The following is a 21,181-nucleotide window of genomic DNA, read 5'->3' as shown; positions in this document are numbered from 1 at the left end:
TCTTTAGCGAAAATGGGTCACGCATATGATGTTGTATTCCACTTGATGGAAGAATATTTAGACAGGGGTTATGTATTGCATATGGAGAATTTTTATAATTCTGTAGCTCTAACAGAATCGCTTACCAACAGAAAAACTTATGTGTGTGGAACGCTGAGAAATAATAGGAAAAACAATCCACCAGATGTTATTCAAAAGAAACTAAAGAAAGGGGAATTTGTCTGGCAAAGAAGAGATCCTGTTGTAGTCAGCAAATGGAAGGATAAGAGGGAAGTCCTTTCCATTTCAAATATGCAAAAATTTGAAATGGTTGAAGCGCAAAATCGGAATGGTAAATTTCAGTTAAAACCTAATATCGTTAGGGATTATAATTTGGGTATGTCAGGCACCGATCTTTCTGATCAAATGCTTTCATACTATTCCACCTTACGAAAGACAATTAGATGGCCAAAGAAATTGGCAATATGCATTTTTGAGGTATATATTCAAAATGTGCATAAATTTTATAACATGATTACTGGAAATGCAATGTCTGCATTAAAATTTAGAGATCAATTTATCTCAATTTTTGTTGGCATGGATGAACTTACAGCATCAGAGAATATCAGGAGGAATCGGGATTTTCATTATTTGGAAATTTTACCACCAACAGAAAAAAAGAATCACCCGACAAAGCCATGCCGTGTCTGTACAAGAAACAAACGTAGACGCGAAACATGTTATTATTGTCCTGTTTGCCAGGAAAAACCATCATTGTGCGTGGAAAATTGTTTTAAAATGTACCATTCTTAATTTGAATAAATTGTTTTTTTTTATTTTACTGAGTGCTTTTTTATTTCATTGATTGGTTTTTATTTTTATTGATTTTACTAGTTTAAAATTGATTTACAAATTACGTGTTATACTACGGATTAACTCGCGCTTGGCATACGAGGTTGGTAATCAACATACGAGTATACTCGTAGTTGGCTTGTGAAGCTCATATACGAACTACGAGTATACTCGTAGTTGGCATCTGAGGCACATACACAATATACTATATTTTAGTTGAAATTATTTCTCTTCTACCAAGCCCCCAGACATGTTCTCTGCTTTATTCAGAATCCAAGGGTCCAAATTAAGGTAATTATACAAAGGGATAACTCGTGTTTGGCATAGGAGGTCGGTAAATCGACATACGAGTATACTCGTAGTTGGCTTGTGAAGCTCATATACGAACTATGAGCATAATCGTAGTTGGCAGCGAATGTGTTAATAAATTTGGGCAAACAAAACAAAAACCTCAGTTAAAAAATGGCCTATTTTATTTAAACGGCCAATTTATGTTAGTTTATTAACAATGTCACAATAAGCTAACAACTTGTCTATTAGTTTTTACAGCTGAAAGGCAAGTTTCTTATAATACAACTAGAGTTGACATCAAGCAATTGCATATTTTGTAATTTATTGAAGATGAATGATATTTTGTATTAAATGTGATATCAATGTTGTACAATATTCAACATGTGAAGGACTTAAAAATATATACAGATATAATGCAATATATAATGTCTATTTTTTTATACACAAATTTTTTATAAACAAACCCTTTCTGCTATTTAATGCAAACCAACCTCTTCTAGGAGATCTGATCGTTTATAGACTTTCTCACAGAGTTTCTCCAGGCGAGAATTAACATCCTTTAACTTTGTTTCAACCTTTTTGGCTAACCTTGTATTGGAACTGTTAAGCAGTTCTTGAGCAGAAGAATTCAAAGCATGAATGCTAGATTTCTGACTATCAATCTCTGATTGCAGTATTCTGTGTTCTTGGAGCTGATAAAAGTAAGTGACAATAATAAGTTTCATTGACTCTTATGAAACATACATATTTTTTATATAGTATTATATACTATTTCATATATTATATAACAACAAAATATTAAAACTAAGACTAAACCATTTAAATTCTACCATTATTATGCATTATTAGCCACTAGTCAATTAATGCATTTTTCTTTTGAAAACTTCATTTATCAGAGAATTTGTTTTTGTCTTTGTGTCTAAGACTGTTTAAAAAAAATAAAAAATAAAAAAAAAAAGAAAACAAGGAGGGAATTATGTCAATTAATCACTTTTTTCAAAAAATAAATAAAAGTTTAAAGATAAATGGAACCTTGCTGAAGGCACAAAGGACAAGCTAATATTTCAACAGTATTGCTTCTCAGTTCCAATACAAGTATGGAAGTAGCATTCAAGAAATGCTACTTCCATACATGAAATTTATGAAAGTAACATTTCTACAGTTATTGTTGCCACTTCAATGCCTGCATTATGATCTGAAGCCATAGCTGGTGTCTGCCAGCAGACAACTGGATATCAAGAGTTACAATCATTTTAGAACTTGTGAACTTTTGTGTGCACCTGTTATTTTGTGGTATGTTCCTAAGGACAAATTATCAGTTGTTACAGACTTGCAACAAGAAGTGACAGCCAATCTCTCACTCTCTCTCTCTCTCTCGTGTACATACGAGGGTTGTTTGAAACGTTTGGTAAAAAAAATATCTTTAACTTATTTGGTAATAAGTTAAACTTTTTTTTTTTTTTTTTTTTTTTTTAAGTATCTTCAGGACTGAGGCAACTTGTGGTAAAGGTGGACCAAGCTCTCATCACTCCTTGTTTTAGTATCTCCCATAATGCAAAGCACATCTCCTTGCAGAAATGTATAAAGCTATGCATTAAGGGAAGGGCCACTACCCAGACTGGTTTCGACCTTTATTGAGGTCTTGTCAGTGGGAGCCAGACCCAGAGGTGGTGATATCAAGGTGAAAGCAATGAAGAAGTCTTATTTACCTATACGAGTTGCCAAAAGGTGTATCACCTCGTCTTTCCAAAATCACCTTTATTTCTCAACATAGTCTCCATCGAGATCTATACATTTGGTCAAGCAACTTTCCAATTTTTTCATCCCATCTAAAAAGTAGGATTTGTCAAATTGTGCAAAATAGCCATTGATAGCCTTGATAACATCCACGTTTGAAAAAAAAATTTCCCACTGAGCCGAATTTTTAAGTTTGGGAACAAGAAGAAATCACACGGGGCCAAGTTCGGAGAATATGGTGGATGTGAAACCAATTCGAACCTCAATTCATGCAATTTTGCCTACAAACAACGTGTGGGACAGTGCATTGTCTTGATGAAAGAGCACTTTTTTGTGCACCAATCTTGGATATTTTTTCTTCAGTTCTCCTTTTAAACTGTCCAACAATGATGCTTGACTCCTGTTATTGTCTTACCCTTTTCCAAATAGTCTATTATGATAATTCCTTGGGAATCCCAAAAACCAGTGGTTATCACCTTCCTAGCTGACAAAACGGTCTTTGCTTTTTTCAGTGCTCTTTCACCGGGCATTGTCCACTGTTTTGACTGCTGCTTGGACTTAGGTGTGAAGTGGTGGATCCAAGTTTCGTCTACAGTCATGAATCGAAGCAAAAAATCCTTCGAATTGAAATGTCTTTTCTCGTGTTTTTGATCGACAGTTAACAATCGTGGCACCCATCACGCACACAGCTTTTTCATGTGCAATTTTTCATGCAGGATATTATACACCTGTTCAGTTGAGATGCCTACAATCTCAGCAATCTCACGCACTTTCACTCGGTAGTCTTCCATAAAGATACCATGGATTTTGTCAATCACTTCCTGTGTAGTGACCTCAGTCGGGTGTCCGGAGCGCACTTCATCTTCGATGGACTTACAACCACGTTTAAACTCATTTATCCAAAAATAAATAGTCTTTAATGCTGGTGCAATGTCACCATGAATTGCATCCAACTCAGCTTTGATCTTCACAGCCATCCACTTCTTCAAATAAAAGTGTTTTATCACTGCACGAAACTCGTTTTTCTCCATTTTTATGAAAAATGCACACATGGTCATTTTAAATGTTTGCCAAACAACTACATGTAGCACTTGGCTAAAATTTTGCCAAGAGGTCACGAAAAAGATGATACGTGCCGACACATGATTAAGAAAGATTTTCACCTTTAATATGTGACCATGGGAAACTTTATTCTGTTCTTCAGAATAACTACCTGAATATTTACCATATTATTTCAATATACTCTTTTCCATAAGAAAAAACTGATGGTATCAGAACACAGAATGCACATTAATGAAGAATGAAAATAAAATTAAAAAATAAAAGGAGAATATAAATATTTCTGTGGTTTATTAAATTAAACAATAGACACAACAATGAAATTAAAATTAAAAGAAACACACGTAGTGAAAATTATTTAATTGTAAATATTTCATCCTAAGTATCTTAGGACATCATCAGTACAGTAGTTCAAAACAATAGGAATAACATACAGTTAGGGCGCATGATTCAATAGAATCTCATTAAACGTGCATAACGTGTTACAGAAGTTAGAAAGAAAAAAAAGAAAATAAAATTATTTTACACAATTTTATATGACAATTTCCCATACTTTAGGAATAGTAAGAACGTCCTAATTATGATCCTACAAAACATCAACTCAGAAAATTAAATAAGCTACTTAATGAAACTTCCTCCTTAGATGAAGAAACAATCAAAAAACTTAAGACATAACCATGCCAGACCTCCTAAAATTTATGGCTTACCTGATGCTTTATGGCTTACACAAAACTAATGTTCCACTCAGACCCATCATAGACTGTATTAGCAGTCCAACTTACAAGTTATCGAGATTCTTATCTAACCTTCTCCGTCCTCACATAGGCCACTCAGTCTCTTCAATCAAAAATTCTACAGAGTTTCACACAAAAATGAAAGACATTCAACTGTCAAAAACTGACTTGTTAATCAGCTTCAATATTGTCTCCCTCTTCACAAACATTCCCCATAAAGAAACAATAGAATTACTAACTCAAAAACTTCTGTCTGATATAGTTGAATTGTTCAAGTTTGTTATTGCATCAGGTTACTTCACCTGGAAAGGTCAAATTTACAAGCAAGAAGAAGGAACAGCAATGGGATCTCCTTTATCACCAAACTTAGCAAACTTGTTTCTAGAAGACCTTGAGAAAAAAATATTCCCTTTTGAACCCAAACCAAAATTTTGGTTAAGATATGTCGACGACATATTTGCAGTCTGGGATCATCCCGAACATGAATTACAACTGTTTCTAGATAAAATTAACCTTCTTCATCATCACATCAACTTTACATTAAAAAAAGAATCTCCACAGGGTATCTCCTTTTTGTATTTACACATTCAAAAAGAAAAGAAGACGGTTCCATCGCCACGTCTGTCTTTCGCAAGCCTACATTCTCAGGTCGCTACATTCACAATTCTTCCACTCATCATCCTTCTCAGAAATCTGGCATTATTAAATCACTAGTTTCCAGAGCACGCAAATTCTGCTCCTCTGAAGAATCTCTAAACCAAGAATTAGAAGTAATCAAAAATACAGCCATCCTAAATGGATATAATCCTAAAACAACTCAAAAAATCAGTCACTTTCCCACACATCAAACCAGACAAGAAGTCCACAGGATTCCCATACCTTACGTCAAAGGCATCTCCAAACGTCTTTCTAAAATTATGAAGAAATACAATTTTGCCACTACTTACAAACCTATCAACCAAATTTACAACTTGTTACCTTCTCCTAAGGACAAAGTCTCACCTTTGATGTTGCCTGGCATTTATGAAATTCCATGCTCATGCAAATTGTCTTACTTTGGACAGACAGGTAGGTCGGTTCAGAAACGCATCTCGGAACATCAAGACCACATTCGTCTTTTTAAACGACAGAAATCTGGCCTCTCTCAACACAGAATTGAAAATCCAAGCCATAGGATCCATTGGGAAAAATCTAAACTTTTACATAGATCTTTATATAAACATGAACGTTTATATAAAGAAAGTTCTGAAGCCCTACTACACAGACCAAATTTAAACTACAACGATATTCTTACTATTCCTAAAGTATGGGAAATTGTCATACAAAATTGTGTAAAATAATTTTTTTTCTTTTTTTTTTTTTTTCTAACTTCTGTAACACGTTACACACGTCTAATGAGATTCTATTGTAATCATGCACCCTAACTGTATGTTATTCCTATTATTGTTTTAAACTACTGTAATGATGATGTCCTAAGTTACTTAGGACGAAATATTTACAATTAAATCATTTTCACTGTGGATAATACGTGTGTTTCTTTTAATTATGATCTCACTACAGGTTTCGTTATTTAAATAAAAAAATAAAATAAAATAAACTAAAAAAATTTAAAAAAAATGAAAGTCATCAAACTTACATCATCAGAGGTATAAAACTTGGATAAAAGATTAGAAAAAATTAATTACACATAGCAGATGTTATAAGAACTTCAAAACTAGTACTTACAAAGTGATTAAAAAAAAAACTGTTCCACTGTATTAATTACAATGTACACATTGGAACAATCGGAGTTGTTGCTGTCATGTATGGTAGATGTGTGTCATAATTCCAGGTCTGCTGCTGTTAGATTTTTTCATAAAAGTAGACTTAACTTGGTTTAGGATTAAACCTTGCTTTTCAATGTAGTGTGTGGGGATACGAGCATTTCTTAGGCTCCTTTAAATCTTTTTTTGTAAAATAAGTTTGATCAACATGTGGCATTTCTGCTTGTTGTGTGAGCTAATCCTGATTTGTGCTGCTTTTTTTCTCAATGCCTTTTTTTTTTTTTAATGAAGCTTGTATGGTTATGCTGTTCAGTTTATTAAACTTGTTTTATATTTAGAAACGTAGTCTCAATACAAAAATTAAATGAAAATCTTCTATACCACAAAAATATTCGTATTCACCTTTTTTTTTTCTTTATTTTTAGTTCTTTTAAATTCATAACTTAAAATTGGTTTGGACACTGTCTTGTATACTGCCAGTTTAGTATTTTGGCTAATTTCTTTCTTACTCCATATAAATATGTTCCGCTGGCTCCCCACCATGCAAGTTTTGCTTATTGTGTTATCTATTTCCAGATATAAATTGTCATCTTCACTGAAAACTGCACCCAAATAGCCGAAATATTTTACTTGTTCTATACACTCTCCATTCGGAATGCATTTGAAGTTTTCTATGTTCCTGCCTGTTTCAATAGTTTTCATCTTTTTATTGCTGATCGTCATCATTGTCTGAACAAATTTAGGTAGAGGTTTTTTTTATGTCTTGTTCCTGCTCTGTAGATGAGGTTAATCTTTCCATCTTAATCTTGAATGTCCATGGACTCTTCTTCCTGTGGGTTTATATTCTAGTGGTAGTTTCAGAATCCATTGTTATTCATTCTTTCTATGTGATGAAGCCAATTTTGCTGGTATTCTTCTATTTCTTGGATGATGTTTTTTGTATTTAATCCTCTTATTTCTGTGTTTTTCTTTTTATCTAATCTAGGGAGTCCCAGGAGAGGTCTTAGAAACTTCATCTGTGCTGCTTCCAATCTTTGTCTGTTTTTATTGCTGATTTTCATGCCAAATTTTTTACAGCTGTTATTCAATTTAGTTAGATATTTCTGAAGACTAATTTTCGCTACATGTGTTTAGGAGTACATCATCATCCGCATAAAGCAAAGAGCTTAGTTTAAAATCTCCAATTCTAAAATCATGTTCAATGCCACTTTCATTCATAATGTGATCCATATAGATAATGAACAAAAGTAAAGATAATGTGCATCCTTGTCTTACACCTGATTTTACATCAAACCATCTTCCTGTATTACCTTCAATTCTCACTGCTTATTTACAACTTAAATACAGATTATGTATTGCCCTGAATAATGTTCCATTTGAGAAGCTTATCTCTGGGCACCTTGTCGTATGCCTTTTCCAAATCTACAAAATGCAAGTACAGATCCTTATTCCCATGATATATTTCATCTATTTGTTGTAAAGTGAAAATCTGATCCTGACAACCTCTATTTGGCCTGGATCCAGCTTGTTATTTTCCAAATTTTCCTTCCGCTTTTTAATGAAAGTGTTCCAAGTACAATTCATGCAGCCTCTTTTCAAGTATGCTTGAAAAGAGGCTGCATGAATTGTACTTGGAACACTTAATAGAGAAATTCCTCTGTAATTCTTACATTCAGCTTTATTCCCTTTTATATAGATGGGAAGTAGAGAGCTCTACTACAATCATCTGGAATTCGACCTTCTGACCAGGTGCTTTGAATTATGCAGCGTAACCTTTGCAAAACTATATACCTTCATATTTGAGTGTTTCTGGTTAAATATTATATACTCCAGCTGCCTTTCCACATTTTATACTTTTGATGGTGTTTTCTACCTCAACTATTCATATGTACTCCTCATGTCTCTCTTGAAAATTTTCTGCTACAGCACTGTCATCTCTTGTTTCATTTAACCATCTTTCAAAATAATTACTCCAGACATCCAGGATATCCTTATCTTCAGTTTTCATGTAACCTTTATCATCTCTGATTACTTTTACAGTACTCTTTCCTCTTTTTTTAAGTTTTTCCAATAGCCTCCAAAATATTTTGTCACTCTCCTGATATTTAACCTCTATATTCTTACAAAGTCTTCCCATGACTTTTGTTTAGTTACTTTTACACATAGTTTCACACTGTTACCATTTTTTCTGTATTCTTTTAGAGCATCAGATTTATTTTCTAGGAACTTTCAGTATGCTTTCTTCTTTTCCAGGACTGATTCTTTAATTTCTTATATCCCCCATGGTGTTCTTAGTTTTCTATCCAAGCAGACAACTTTACCACATACCTCCATAGATGAATCAATCAATGTCTTCTTCAGAGTTTTCCACTGAGATGCCAAGGTTTGGTTCTTGTTTTTGAACTGTTTCATTCTTTATATGATCATGTTTATAGTTGAGCCTACAGTTTAACTGTAAAAGCTGCTCAACTTTACTTCTTTTTAAAACTTTTTTTAAAAACCATTCTTTCCAATGTGATATTCAGTTTTATTCTACTTAAAACTAAGTGATCATCACTTGCAATTCAAATCCTCTGTACACTCTTACATTCTGAACCAACATGAAGATATCACTATTAACAATAAAACAGTTAATGAGGCTTTTCTTATTTCTTCTGTGTTCTCTCTCCATGTGAACTTCTGCACATCTTTATGTTGGAGCATGGTGTTAGTAATGACTAGTCCATATCCTGAGCAGAAATGCAGCAAGCAGATATTTACCATTATTATATAGCCCTGCCCTTTTCTTCAAATTTTCCCAAAACACTTCTATATCCTTGGTGGGATTCACTTCTTACTCTTCTATTTATATTTCCAACAAGTCCCAATTTTTACATTTTCTTTATGCCAGATGCTCACTAATAACTTATAAAATTCCCCATTTCTTCCTTAGGAGAATCTTCTGTGGGATCATAGGCAGCAATAAGTTTCATTGTCCATTTCTCCATTTTGAAGTTTGCTCACATACCTTGCCTTGAAACTGCCTTCCAATTGAAAAGTTTATCTTCATGTTTCATATTAAATGCTATCACTACCCCTTCCTTTCCAGATCATTATTATTATTACGTGACACCTCCAGGGAGTCCAAAGACTCATCGAGGGAAAGCACCTACTCTACAACTCTGTCTCCACCACAACTATGCCAATGCCATCTACCGTCCACCACCACCACTAGCATTTCTACAGACAATCACAAATATCCATGTCCACGCCAGGATTCGAAACTGCAGCCTTTTGGCTGGAGAGCGGATACACTAACCACTCGGCCAATCAGGCCAGCATCCTATACTTATTTAGTAAGATCTCACCTGGTTTTGACTTCTTTGTTTCAGTGATGTGAATTATGTCCATGTGGTACTTTTCCAGTTCTTTTGCAAGCTAAATTTATTTTCAATTATTACTCCTTATACTGATGGTTGATATCATCATTTCTACTGATGTTGGGTTTGCTCTTCTTTTTCTAGATGTTGAGCTATTCCCTTATGTAGAAGGAATTTCTGAACATGTTACAAAAATTTACAACTTCTCTACACTTTTGTGGCCTTTTTCTCCTGTCAGAAAAATCTGCATCTTTCTCTCATCTCCATGTATAAGCATCCTCCACTTGGTTTTCTGGGTGTTCACTAGATTCCTTGCTCCAGTGGTTTATCTTATTCTGGACAATCCGGAAGTTCTGTTTTATGTCATGAATAACATGTCTTATATCAAATACCATGAACAATTGGAGTTTGTGAATCCTAATTGTCATGATACTTGAAACAGATATAGATATAGAAAGAGGAATAAGAATACTTCATAAGAGTAGGTTTCTTATGGAATGTTGTTATAAGGAAACTTATGAAACATTACTGCACTTCCCAAACTTAAACAAATCTGATGGTCTATGTTTATCCCATTTATCAATGATAGTATTTTTTTGATCCACTAACTTTCCTGTTTTTTTTTTTAAGTAAAGTAAGTGTTGACTGTTATTAAGTTAGTATTACCTTACTGTAAGCTACCATAGTGGTGCATTTTAGAGTCCTGTTGTTCCATTTCTGTACTGAAAATTCCTGACTGTTAATTCTGTAAATGAGAAAATTTTATAAATAAATATCAAAACTTTCTATGCGAGTTTTATTATTACTGTTATTTAACAGCTTGAGATTTCCGAATTCCTATAAAATCTATGAAGCTATGCAAAACATTGCACGATGATGAATAGAGGCTGCACAAAATTATACGAATTGGACTTGGAAAAAAAAATGAATGGTTTTGGTATAGATTAAACTTTGAAAAATTGACAAAAAATCATGAGGTTAAGAGACAACTGAAATTAGAAGTTGTCAAACATGATATCAAAGAATTTATTGACTTCCATGGGGATGAATTATCAAATAAAGAACTCAGTAAATAAGAAGAAGCAAAAATTGCTGAAGCTAAACAAGTCCAGACTTCAGAAACAGAAGAGGAACCAAGACATTTCATGAAGATATCAGCAGGAATGCCACGATTGGAAAAAATGGATTCTGACGCTTCAGGTTTTGGAAGCCCAAAGAGAAATAGATAACACTTTAGTCTGTTATCGAGCTATTTATGAAAATAAGGATGAAGCTATTGTTCAGTCATCTCTCTTTTTAATTTTGAAAGGAAGGTCAAATGGTAAATTAAACATTTTTTATTTTTCTGTAGTCTCATACTATTTTATACTATATTATATTAGTTGCAATAATTACATACTGATGTTTAATTTTTGTGTGAATACTGTGAATGAAATGAACATAAATACCCTATAAAACAGGTTACTGTAATATTGTATACATGTACTATAAACATGTAAGCAATAGAATGTGATTAACAGGTAAATGTAGGTTAAATCCAATTCATGTAATGCATTATGTAAAGTTTGCAGAATTTAACTCCTACATAAGTTGGTATCTGCCTGTGTGTAGACATATGTAAATATATATGAGTGTGCATATGAACATAGCATTTATGTTACTATCATAAAGAATCAACATTAATTAAATTACCTGTTCATCTAGTTTCTCTCTTATGAGACTGATAGGTCTGTTCTGATTCCGAAAGCTACTTTCAATATCATCTAACCACTTCAATAACCTCTCTAAGCCATCTTGAATATCTTGGGAATGAATAAGTGCCATTTGTAATTCATTACTTTTTTCACTAATAGCATGAATTAATTTATTATAATTATCCTCAATGTTTTGAACTTTTTCTTCGATTGCTTTTCTCTCTGATAAAGCTACATTAACACCCTCTAAATTATCCAGTAAAGACCGTGATGACTGTTTGCAATTTTCTATTAATCGTCCCTGCCCAACAACATCCATGTTCAAAGCTTTCACTTGATCCAACTGTTCTTGCACAGCAAGAGGATCTACTGCAACAGGATCATCAAGCAATCTTCTTGCATTTTTCTGTGCATCGAGCAACCAACTTAAAGCTTTCTCTATGCACTCCATGTAATACAGCTGACTGCTAGACAAAACCATAAAACGTTCATTTAACTTATCAACTCTGTTCATGAGACTATGAAAAGCAGTAGCAATATCTTGTACTTTTGATTTAACTTCACTCTCAGCAGGTTCAAGATGTGGTAATCGGAGAGGAAGATTAGTGCGGAAATCATTAAGCACTTTCAGGTAATCCTTAAAATAAAAATAAAATAAAATAAATATATATAATAGGAATGTTTTTTTAATGATTAAATTAAAAATTAAATTAATATTACAAAAAACCATTATATGCTAGCAATGTTTTCTCTGGTATTACTCCACAATTAAAGAATCATCCAGAATCACAGCATATATGTTTTTCAAGAGTGTTCAAAGAATCAGATGAAATGATGAAACATCCAATACAATGCAACAAAAAACAAGGGATGATTTTACATAGGTCTGATCTTCACTAATTCATCACAACAAACATGAAGTTTTCAGTAGTATAAAGCAGTCCAGGAACCAGCAAACATCATAATAAATGCATGCTTTCCATTATTATTCATATTCAAATATTTTCATTATGCATGTTAACTGTTATTACTTGTTGTTTAGTTTATTCACATATTTCTCTTGTTGATGTGAAACAAAACATTTTCATTAAACTAGTCAAGAAATCAATAAAAATAGTTTTTTATTCTATCTGATTTAATTGTGGAGTAATACCAGAAAAACATTCCTAAAATGTTCTCTAACCACAGAAACCTATGCAATGAAAAGTCACTATAATTAAATGAAATTTTTTTTTACAAGGTTATGAAAGTTCATAACCTGGTATAACAGTACAGTGAAAGTCCAACATAAAGAGTAGAGAGGTTATAGTGAAAATACATTTTTTTTATAAATGTGTTTTAAGTAATGTTAACAAAAAAAGAATTAAGAAATAATTTTGGACCATCTGTTGAGAGCATACTTGAGGCCCAACTCGCATGTGCATGTTGATTAAACTGTCAATGAAGGCTTGACACGAGGTAAATTGTTGCTGAGTGACTATTTGTTGTAATTTTTTAAAACTTATCATTGCTACTTTACATCTAATGAACAGTTGAAACCAATTTATATATAAAAAAGGGACCGTAGCACATGTTTGAAATGGAAAAATCATCATAGCAATATATGATCAATTACTTTCTAGTGAGGTTTTTATAACATTAGCATTTGAAGGCAAGAGCCTAAATGCCCACAGAATAATATTACCTGCATGCAGTCCACATTTTTTAAACTTATTTCTTGAAAATTCTTGTGACCATCCCATCTTAATCCTCAAGGGTATAAAATACACAGATCTTAAAGTGATAGTGAATTTCATGTACAAGGGTGAAGTGAGGATTTCACATGCGAACTACCTACACCACTTCGTACCGCTGAAAGTATAAACACAAATGGTTTTAAGAGGTTACAGGTTAACATGTTAACTGCTGCAATACAATTTTTTTTCCATCTTCACAGGCCACTGGGAATAATAGCAAGCTAACCTGTGAAACATATGTATCACATGGTGCTAGCAGAAAGTGTATGTGTGAGGCACACTTGTTGCATACAGCAGTCAACGTGTTAATATCAGGATGATTTGGATTGTGTGTCTGTATCTTCTGATAGTCTGCACTAAGATACTAGTTTAATTCCAGTTACAAATGAACTATCCAGTCTTACTAGTACTGGATTAGTTGACCATCAATCTCATCTGCAGGATGAATGTGATCATCCTAGCTTATCATAAAATATTATTACCAGAATCACCTAGCTTTGATGTATAGGCCTTGCCTCTTCTTAGGGTACAACAAAAGCAACATGGGATAATTCTGCTGCATGTTGCTTTTGCCCTCATGAGGTGGGTAGGAAAGAGACCTCAGAGATCATGACTCAAATAATAAATGTGTAATGGACCAGTCGAAATTAAGAAGCTAGTTTTAGGTGAGGCCATACCAAAACCTAGCTATCCTTATCTGCTCACCCATGCCATGGATATGGATAACTTTCCTCCTATAGAGAAACAGATTCAAATCAGAGAGATAATTTCTGTAATTTGCCACAGCACTACAACATTCCACAAACTTTAAAAATATTGAAGTCCTGACTACAGACTAATTTGGAGGAAAACTGTTGATAGGAAATTATTAATGATGTAAAGTTAATAATTTAATTCAGCCATAGTATACTGTAGTAAATTTTTCGTACTGTAGTAGGAAAAACAAAAGATCTTTTCAAAAAGATCAGAGAACTAACAGGGAAGTTTAGTGCCAAGGTGACAATATTGAAAAGTAAACACAAAGGATATCTCACAGAAGCTGCACACATCAAAGAAAGATGGAAAGAGAATACAGAAGCCCTTTACAGAAAGGACTCCAAAATTACTGAAACATTTGAAGAGCAGGATTATACACAGGAGCCAGTACCACTGGAGAGTGAAGTGAGGTGGGCACTGCAACAGCTATCCAGTAAGAAAGCACCAGGAGGAGATGGAATACCTATTGAGCTGCTCAAAGCCCTGGAAGAAGAGGCAAATAAAAATTTAAGAGCTCTATGTCAGCAAATTTGGATCACAACTATGGCCTAGAGAATGGAAAAAATCTGTTTATATACCTTTATTGAAGAGATGCGATGCAAGAGAGTGCGAAAATTACAGACCTATAGCACTGATTTCTCATGCAAGTAAAGTCTTACTTAAGATCATTCAGAAAAGACTGGAACCATTCATGAAAAGAGAAATGCCAGATGAACATGCAAGATTTCGAAAAGGCAGAGGAACAAGAGATCAAATCGCCAATGTGAGAAGGATAATAGAAAGAGCACAGGAATATCAATATAATGTCTACCTTTGTTTCCTTGACTATAGCAAGGCTTTTGACTCTGTAGATCATGTGAAACAGTAGAATGTGTTAACAACAATGGGAGTCCCAGAGCATTTCATTATCCTTCTGAGGAATCTTTATTATAAACAAGAAGCTACTGTCCGAACATTTCTTGGAGAAACAGAGTATTTCACAATAGGTAAAGAGGTGCGACAAGGATGTATTTTATCTCCGTACCTGTTTTTAACTTGTACAGAGAATACATTTTAAGAATGGTAGGGCTGGAGGAATCTTCAGTTGGAATTAAAATTAGTTGGAAAAAGATTAATAATTTGAGGTATGCAGATGATACCACCTTGCTAGCAGAATGCAAAGAAGATTTGGAGGAACTCATTATGAAAGTTAAAGAAGAAAGTGCTAAATATGGTCTTAAACTTAGCCTCAAAAAGACAAAAGTTATGGCAACATGTGAACTTAATGATTTTGAAGTAGATGGGGAGAAAATGGAAGCAGTTAACAATTTTGTGATCTTAGGATCCCGAATTGATAAAGATGGTTATTGCACTGAAGAAGTTAGAAGAAGATTATTATTCAGAAAGAAAGCAATGACAAATTTAAGCAAGATCTTTAAAGATAAAGATATTAGCCTCGCAACAAAAATCAGAATGGTGAAAGCAATGGTATTCCCTGTGGTACTGTATGGATGTGAAAGTTGGACCCTGAGAAAGAGTGAAAGAAGGAAGATAGATGCATTTGAATTATGGGTGCTTAATGGTCAAATGGGCATTTTGAATTTGGGGTGCTTAATGGTCAAAGCTGTATAACTGAGAGGAGACCTCCACATAGCCTTTAAAGGAATGCGGAGAACCGACCAGGGCTTCTGACCTAATGTCCAATCCTCACCTTCTCGTGGTGCACCCTGTTGGGTATCTACTTTGATACTGAACGAACGAGGATGGGCTGGCAATTTGGGATTTAGCCGACCAAATTGTATTTTTATTGGTTAAACCAAAATAAAAAATGATAGTACAACATGACAAAATTTCATGCCGGCTGGGGCGTCGCCCGGTTAAACAAGGCCCCCGTTGTTTTCGCCAGGGAACCAGGGCGAACAGCGAAAAGTCAGCTACTGGAACAAATCTGAAAACAAACGCCAACTCAACATCACCAGAGTTAAAGATCGGTACTATCAACGTAAGAAGCCTGAATGGCAAAGAAATGGAGCTAGCTGAGGAATTAGATAAGTACCAGATCGACATAATAGGGGTGACTGAAACAAAAAAGACCAAAACTGGCGAGATCTTTCTGAGCAATAAATACAAAATGTTATATTCAGGCAATAACAATCAAGGAAAAGAAGGAGTAGCCATAGTATTCAACACAAAATACGAGGCTAATCTTCTTGAATGGCAGTCAGTCTCGAGTAGAGTAATGTGGGCAAATATGAGAATGGGGAACTGGACAATGAGACTTATTTGTGCCTATGGTCCCACAGAAGGTTCTACTAAAGTAGAAGTGGAGGAATATTTTGAGGCTTTAGAAAAAGCAACTGACACAATGAAAAAGGAAAAGTTGGTCCTTGTAGGGGATCTAAATAGCATTTAGGAAATGATTGTGAGACATACAAAAATATTTGGGGAAAATTTGGAGAAAAGAGCAAAGCTAATAATAATGGCAAATATCTGTTGGATTTCTGCTCAGGACATGGACTGGTTATTACTAACACCATGTTCCAACATAAAAATGTGCACAAATTCACATGGAGAGAAGAGGCTAGGAATAAGAAAAGTCTCATTGACTATGTTATTGTTGATAGTGATGTTTTCTCCCTGGTGCAGGACACCAGAGTGTACAGAGGATTTGAAATTGGAAGTGATCACTATTTAGTCTTGAGCAGGATAAAATTGAATTTCATATTGAAAAGAATAACATGTAAGAAAGTTTTAAAGCGAATAAAAGTTGAGCAGCTCTCAGATGTAAACTGTAGACTAAAATACAGAAATATTATTGAAAAGAAAATGAAAGAGTTTGAGAACAGGAATCAAACCTTGGAGAGTCAGTGGCAAACTCTGAAGGAAACATTGATTGATTCTGCCAGAGAGGCATGTGGTGAGGTTGTGTGCAAAGATAAAAAAATCAGAACTCCCTGGTGGACACAGGAAGTTAAAGAGGCAGTGAAGGAAAAGAAGAAAGCATATCAAAAGTTCCTGGCAAATAAGTCAGCTTTTACTCTTACAGAATACAGAGACAAATGTAAGAAAGCTAAACAGTGTGTAAAACTAGCTAAACAAAAGTCATGGGAGGACTTTGGCAAGAATATAGAAAATAAATATCAAGAAGGTGGCAAAATATGCTGGAGGTTGTTGAAGAAGCTTAGGAATGGAGGAAAGAGTGCTGTAAAAGGAATTAGAGATGATAAAGGTGAAATGAAAACAGGAGAAAAAGATATCCTTGAAGTATGGAGTAATTACTTTGAAAAACTGCTAAATGAAACAAGCAGTGATGACAGCACAGTGATAAAAAACACTGACCAGTCATGCAGTCAGGAATACATATCCATACTTGAAGTAGAAAAAGCCATCAAAGGCTTGAAATGTGGAAAGGCAGCAGGAGTAGATGATATTCGACCAGAAATGCTGAAGAATGGTGGTATAAGAGTCTTACAGTGGCTGCACTGCATAGTCCAGAAAGCCTGGACAGAGGGACGAATTCCCGATGATTGGAGTAGAGCTCTCATAGTACCCATATATAAAAAGGGAAATAAAACTGAATGTGAGAATTACAGAGGTATTTCCCTACTGAGTGTTCCTGGCAAGATCTATGCAAGTATACTTGAGAAACGGTTGAGAAGAATTGTGGAAGAAAAGCTTGGTGAAAAACAAGCTGGATTCAGGCCAAATAGAGGCTGTCAGGATCAGATCTTCACTTTACGACAAATAGTCGAGAAAGCATGGGAATATAACAAAGATCTGTATTTAAGTTTTGTCGATTTGGAAAAGGCATATGACAAGGTGCCAAGAGAGAAGCTATTCAATACGCTGCAGTTATATGGTGTCAATGGGGCATTATATCAAGCAATACTTAGTCTTTATTTGAGTTGTGAGTCAGCAGTTAGAATTGAAGGAAGTACAGGAAGATGGTTTAATGTTAAATCTGGTGTGAGACAAGGATGTACATTATCCCCTCTGTTATTCATTATCTATATGGATCACATTATGAAGGAATGTGGTATTAAACCTGATATCAAAATTGGAGATGTTAATGTCAGCTCTTTGCTTTATGCGGATGATGTTATACTTGTAAATAAATCCGCTACAAGTCTGCAAGATTCTCTGACTAAATTGAATAGCTGTTGTAATAGATATGATATGAAGGTCAGCAATAAAAAGACAAAGACAACGAAAATAGGCAGAATCATTGAAAATGTCAACTGTGTTGTGAATGGAGAACCTGTGGAACAAGTAAAACATTTCAGCTACTTAGGCACAATTTTTACTGAAGATGGTAAACTAAATATAGAAATAGACAACAGAATCAGCAAAGCTGGTATCGTGGGAAGTCAATTGAATAAATTCATATGGAATAAGAAAGAAATTAGTCGGAACACTAAATTAGCTGTATACAAGACTGTGTTCAAACCAATTTTAACTTATGGATCTGAGAGCTGGGTCAGAAGTAAAACACTTGACCAAAGACTAGAGACCGCAGATATGAGAGTCCTGAGAAAGATTAGAGGCGTGAACAGATGGCATCAATGGCAATATCATATTAAAAACGAGGATATTAGGAAAGAACTTGACATTGTCAGCATCCAGGAATGCGTTTACAGAGCTAATCTCAGATGGTATGGTCACTTAAATAGAATGGGAGAGGAAAGATTAGCAAAACAAGTGTTCTCTGCCAGGTTGGCAGGAAAACGACCCAGAGGAAGACCAAGATATAGGTGGATTGATACGGTACAAAGTGCCTTAGACGATAGAAATATAAGATCTGATAATGTTGGAGTCTTGACAAGTAACAGACTGATTTGGAGGAAAATTGTAGATAGGAAGTTAGTAATGATGTAATTTTTTCATGTAGTACTGTCATATCCTGTACACCCCTTGAGGGTACATGGCAGGAATTTGATGATGATGATGATGATGATGATGAATTATGGGTTTGGAGACGCTTACCAAGAATACCATGGACTGCAAAGCACACCAATAAATCAGTGATAGACAGACTAAAGCCAGATTGCTCCCACGAAGCCATGATCATCAAGCAAAAATTGTCATACTTCAGACATATTATGCAAGCAAATGACAGTCTGCAGAAGATGATGATGCTTGCTAAAGTTGGTGGAAGCTGGAGAAGAGGAAGACCAAGAATTAGATAGGTGGATGGAGTTAAAGAAGCAACTGGAGTGCACCTAGAAATTCTGAAAGACATGATCAGGGACAGATCTGAATGGATAATGTATGTTCATGGGATCACCAGGAGTCAAAAACGACTCGATGGAACATAACAACAACAACATACTGTAGCAATTAAAAGTGAACTGAAGTAACCACAATGCAGGATTATGTTAAAGTAAGGCAAGAAAATGGTGCAGAATTCCATCATTACTTAGTAACAGCCAAAATTAAATTAAAACTTCATGGGACTAAACACAGAAATTAAAATGCGAGGAATAAAATATGATATATCTAATGAAACAACAAGAAATTTATTAGTCATCACATTAATACAAATACACCAACTAGTTTCACTGCATAAACTGGAAGTAGTGGTTTCTTTAGGGTTAAAACATCAAAAAACTATTAACACATGGATCACAAAGTTGATTAAATGCTGAAAAAATCATTATAATGCAAACAGGTAAACTCATGCTAGACAGTAAATGTAAAAAATGCACAGCATACATTAGTTGTCAGCAATTAGCAATAGAAAGCAACTGCTGGCGAAGATGAAATCTCTAATGTTAAGAGATTTCATTCTGGAGGAGTCAATTTGAATACTAGAGAGATAGGGCATGTCCGAGGTTTGGAGGTGCAGGAGGAGAGTATCTTCCACATACTGAGTACTCTGGATGTTAGTAAAGCTGTAGGACTGGATGGTATTTCACCACGAGTTTTGAGAGAATGTGCTAAGGAACTGACAGTGCCTTTGACCTGGCTTTTCAATGAAAGTCTGGCTTTGGGAAAGGTGCCCATGGAATGGAAGGAAGGTAGATAGTGCCATTACATAAAAGCAGTAGCAGACTGGAAGTGTCTAATTATAGGCCAGTTTGTGTGTCATCAGTAGTTAGTAAGATTTTGGAGAAAGTAGTGAGGGACTGTATACAGCATTGGGCAGATGAGGGTAATGTTATCTGTGAGAGTCGACATGGATTTGTGACAGGGTGCTCTTATTTCAGCAATATGCTAGCCTCTTATGATAAAGTTACAAGAGCATTAGATGAGGGAAAGGCATATACTGCCATTTTCCTAGACTTAGCAAAGGCATTTGACAGGGTGCCACATGATAAGCTGATATTCAAGTTGCAGCACATGGGTCTGGATGTCAGATTGGTCAACTGGATTCAGGATTGGCTGTCCGATAGGTATTAGAGAGTTGTGTACAGTGCAGCAATATCAAAGAGGCAAGAGGTTACAAGTAGGGTTCCGCAGGGCTCAGTACTGGGACCTATATTGCTTAATCTTTATATCAATGACATTGTCTGTGGATTGCAAGGGGATATTATTCAGTTGTTTGTGGATGATGCGAAGCTGGGAAGGGTTATTGGTAATAGTGCAGATGTGTAGCCCTGCAAGAGGATTTGAATAAGCTAGATAGATGGGCAAATGAATGAGGGTGTCAGTTTAATGCAGCAAAATGAAAGGTCTTGAGGTTTGGGACACATCGATGAGACGCTACATACTTTATGGGAGAGACAAGAGATCTGGGGTTGATGATTGATAGAAACCTGAAATTTAGGGGACATATTGCAAAGGTAGTGAAGGTAACACAGAGGAATGCTGCAACAATGAGAAGGACACTGATCTGCAGAGATAAAATGGTTATCATTCCGTTGCATAAGTCTCTGATCAGACCACACTTGGACTATTGTTCTCAGATTTGGTCTCTAGGATTTGAAGGGGATAAATTAACTGTGGAAAGGGCACAAAGGCGAATAACAAAGATGGTGTCAGGACTGTACAACGTTAGTTATGAGGATCAGCTGAGGAAGTGTGGACTGCAGAGTTTGGTAGATAGGAGGAGGAGAGGTGATATGATTGAGACTTTTAAACTGTTGAGAGGTGGTTGAGAGTTGACACTGGGGAGTTCTTTCACTTGGTTGAACAGCGGGAAGGAGTAATGACAAGGGGGCCATCCCTGGAAGTTACCAAAAGGAAACTGTGAGAAAGAGGGTGAGGAGTGGTTTCTTTGCATGGAGGGTGGATGAACCATGG

The 21,181-nt window shown here is 35.0% G+C and overlaps 1 protein-coding gene across 1 annotated transcript in view; it reads right to left on the bottom strand.

Annotated features, from left to right (window-relative positions):
* The window catches only part of shot (dystonin-like protein short stop), a 1,304,552-nt gene that overhangs the window by 734,755 nt on the left and 548,616 nt on the right, over positions 1-21,181 (bottom strand). Inside the window, exons 37-38 of the mRNA XM_090402172.1 lie at positions 11,467-12,105; positions 1,614-1,814 (exon numbers count right to left, since the gene is read on the bottom strand). Of these exons, the coding sequence (XP_090258298.1) occupies positions 1,614-1,814; positions 11,467-12,105 (840 nt within the window). The remainder of the gene's footprint in view (positions 1-1,613; positions 1,815-11,466; positions 12,106-21,181) is intronic.

Source organism: Typopeltis vanoorti, chromosome 12, assembly GCF_054136105.1.
Source record: "Typopeltis vanoorti isolate ZY-2024b chromosome 12, IOZ_Tvanoo_1.0, whole genome shotgun sequence".
NCBI classification, from domain to species: Eukaryota; Metazoa; Arthropoda; class Arachnida; order Uropygi; family Thelyphonidae; genus Typopeltis; species Typopeltis vanoorti.
This window is presented reverse-complemented; position numbering and strand designations above follow the sequence as displayed.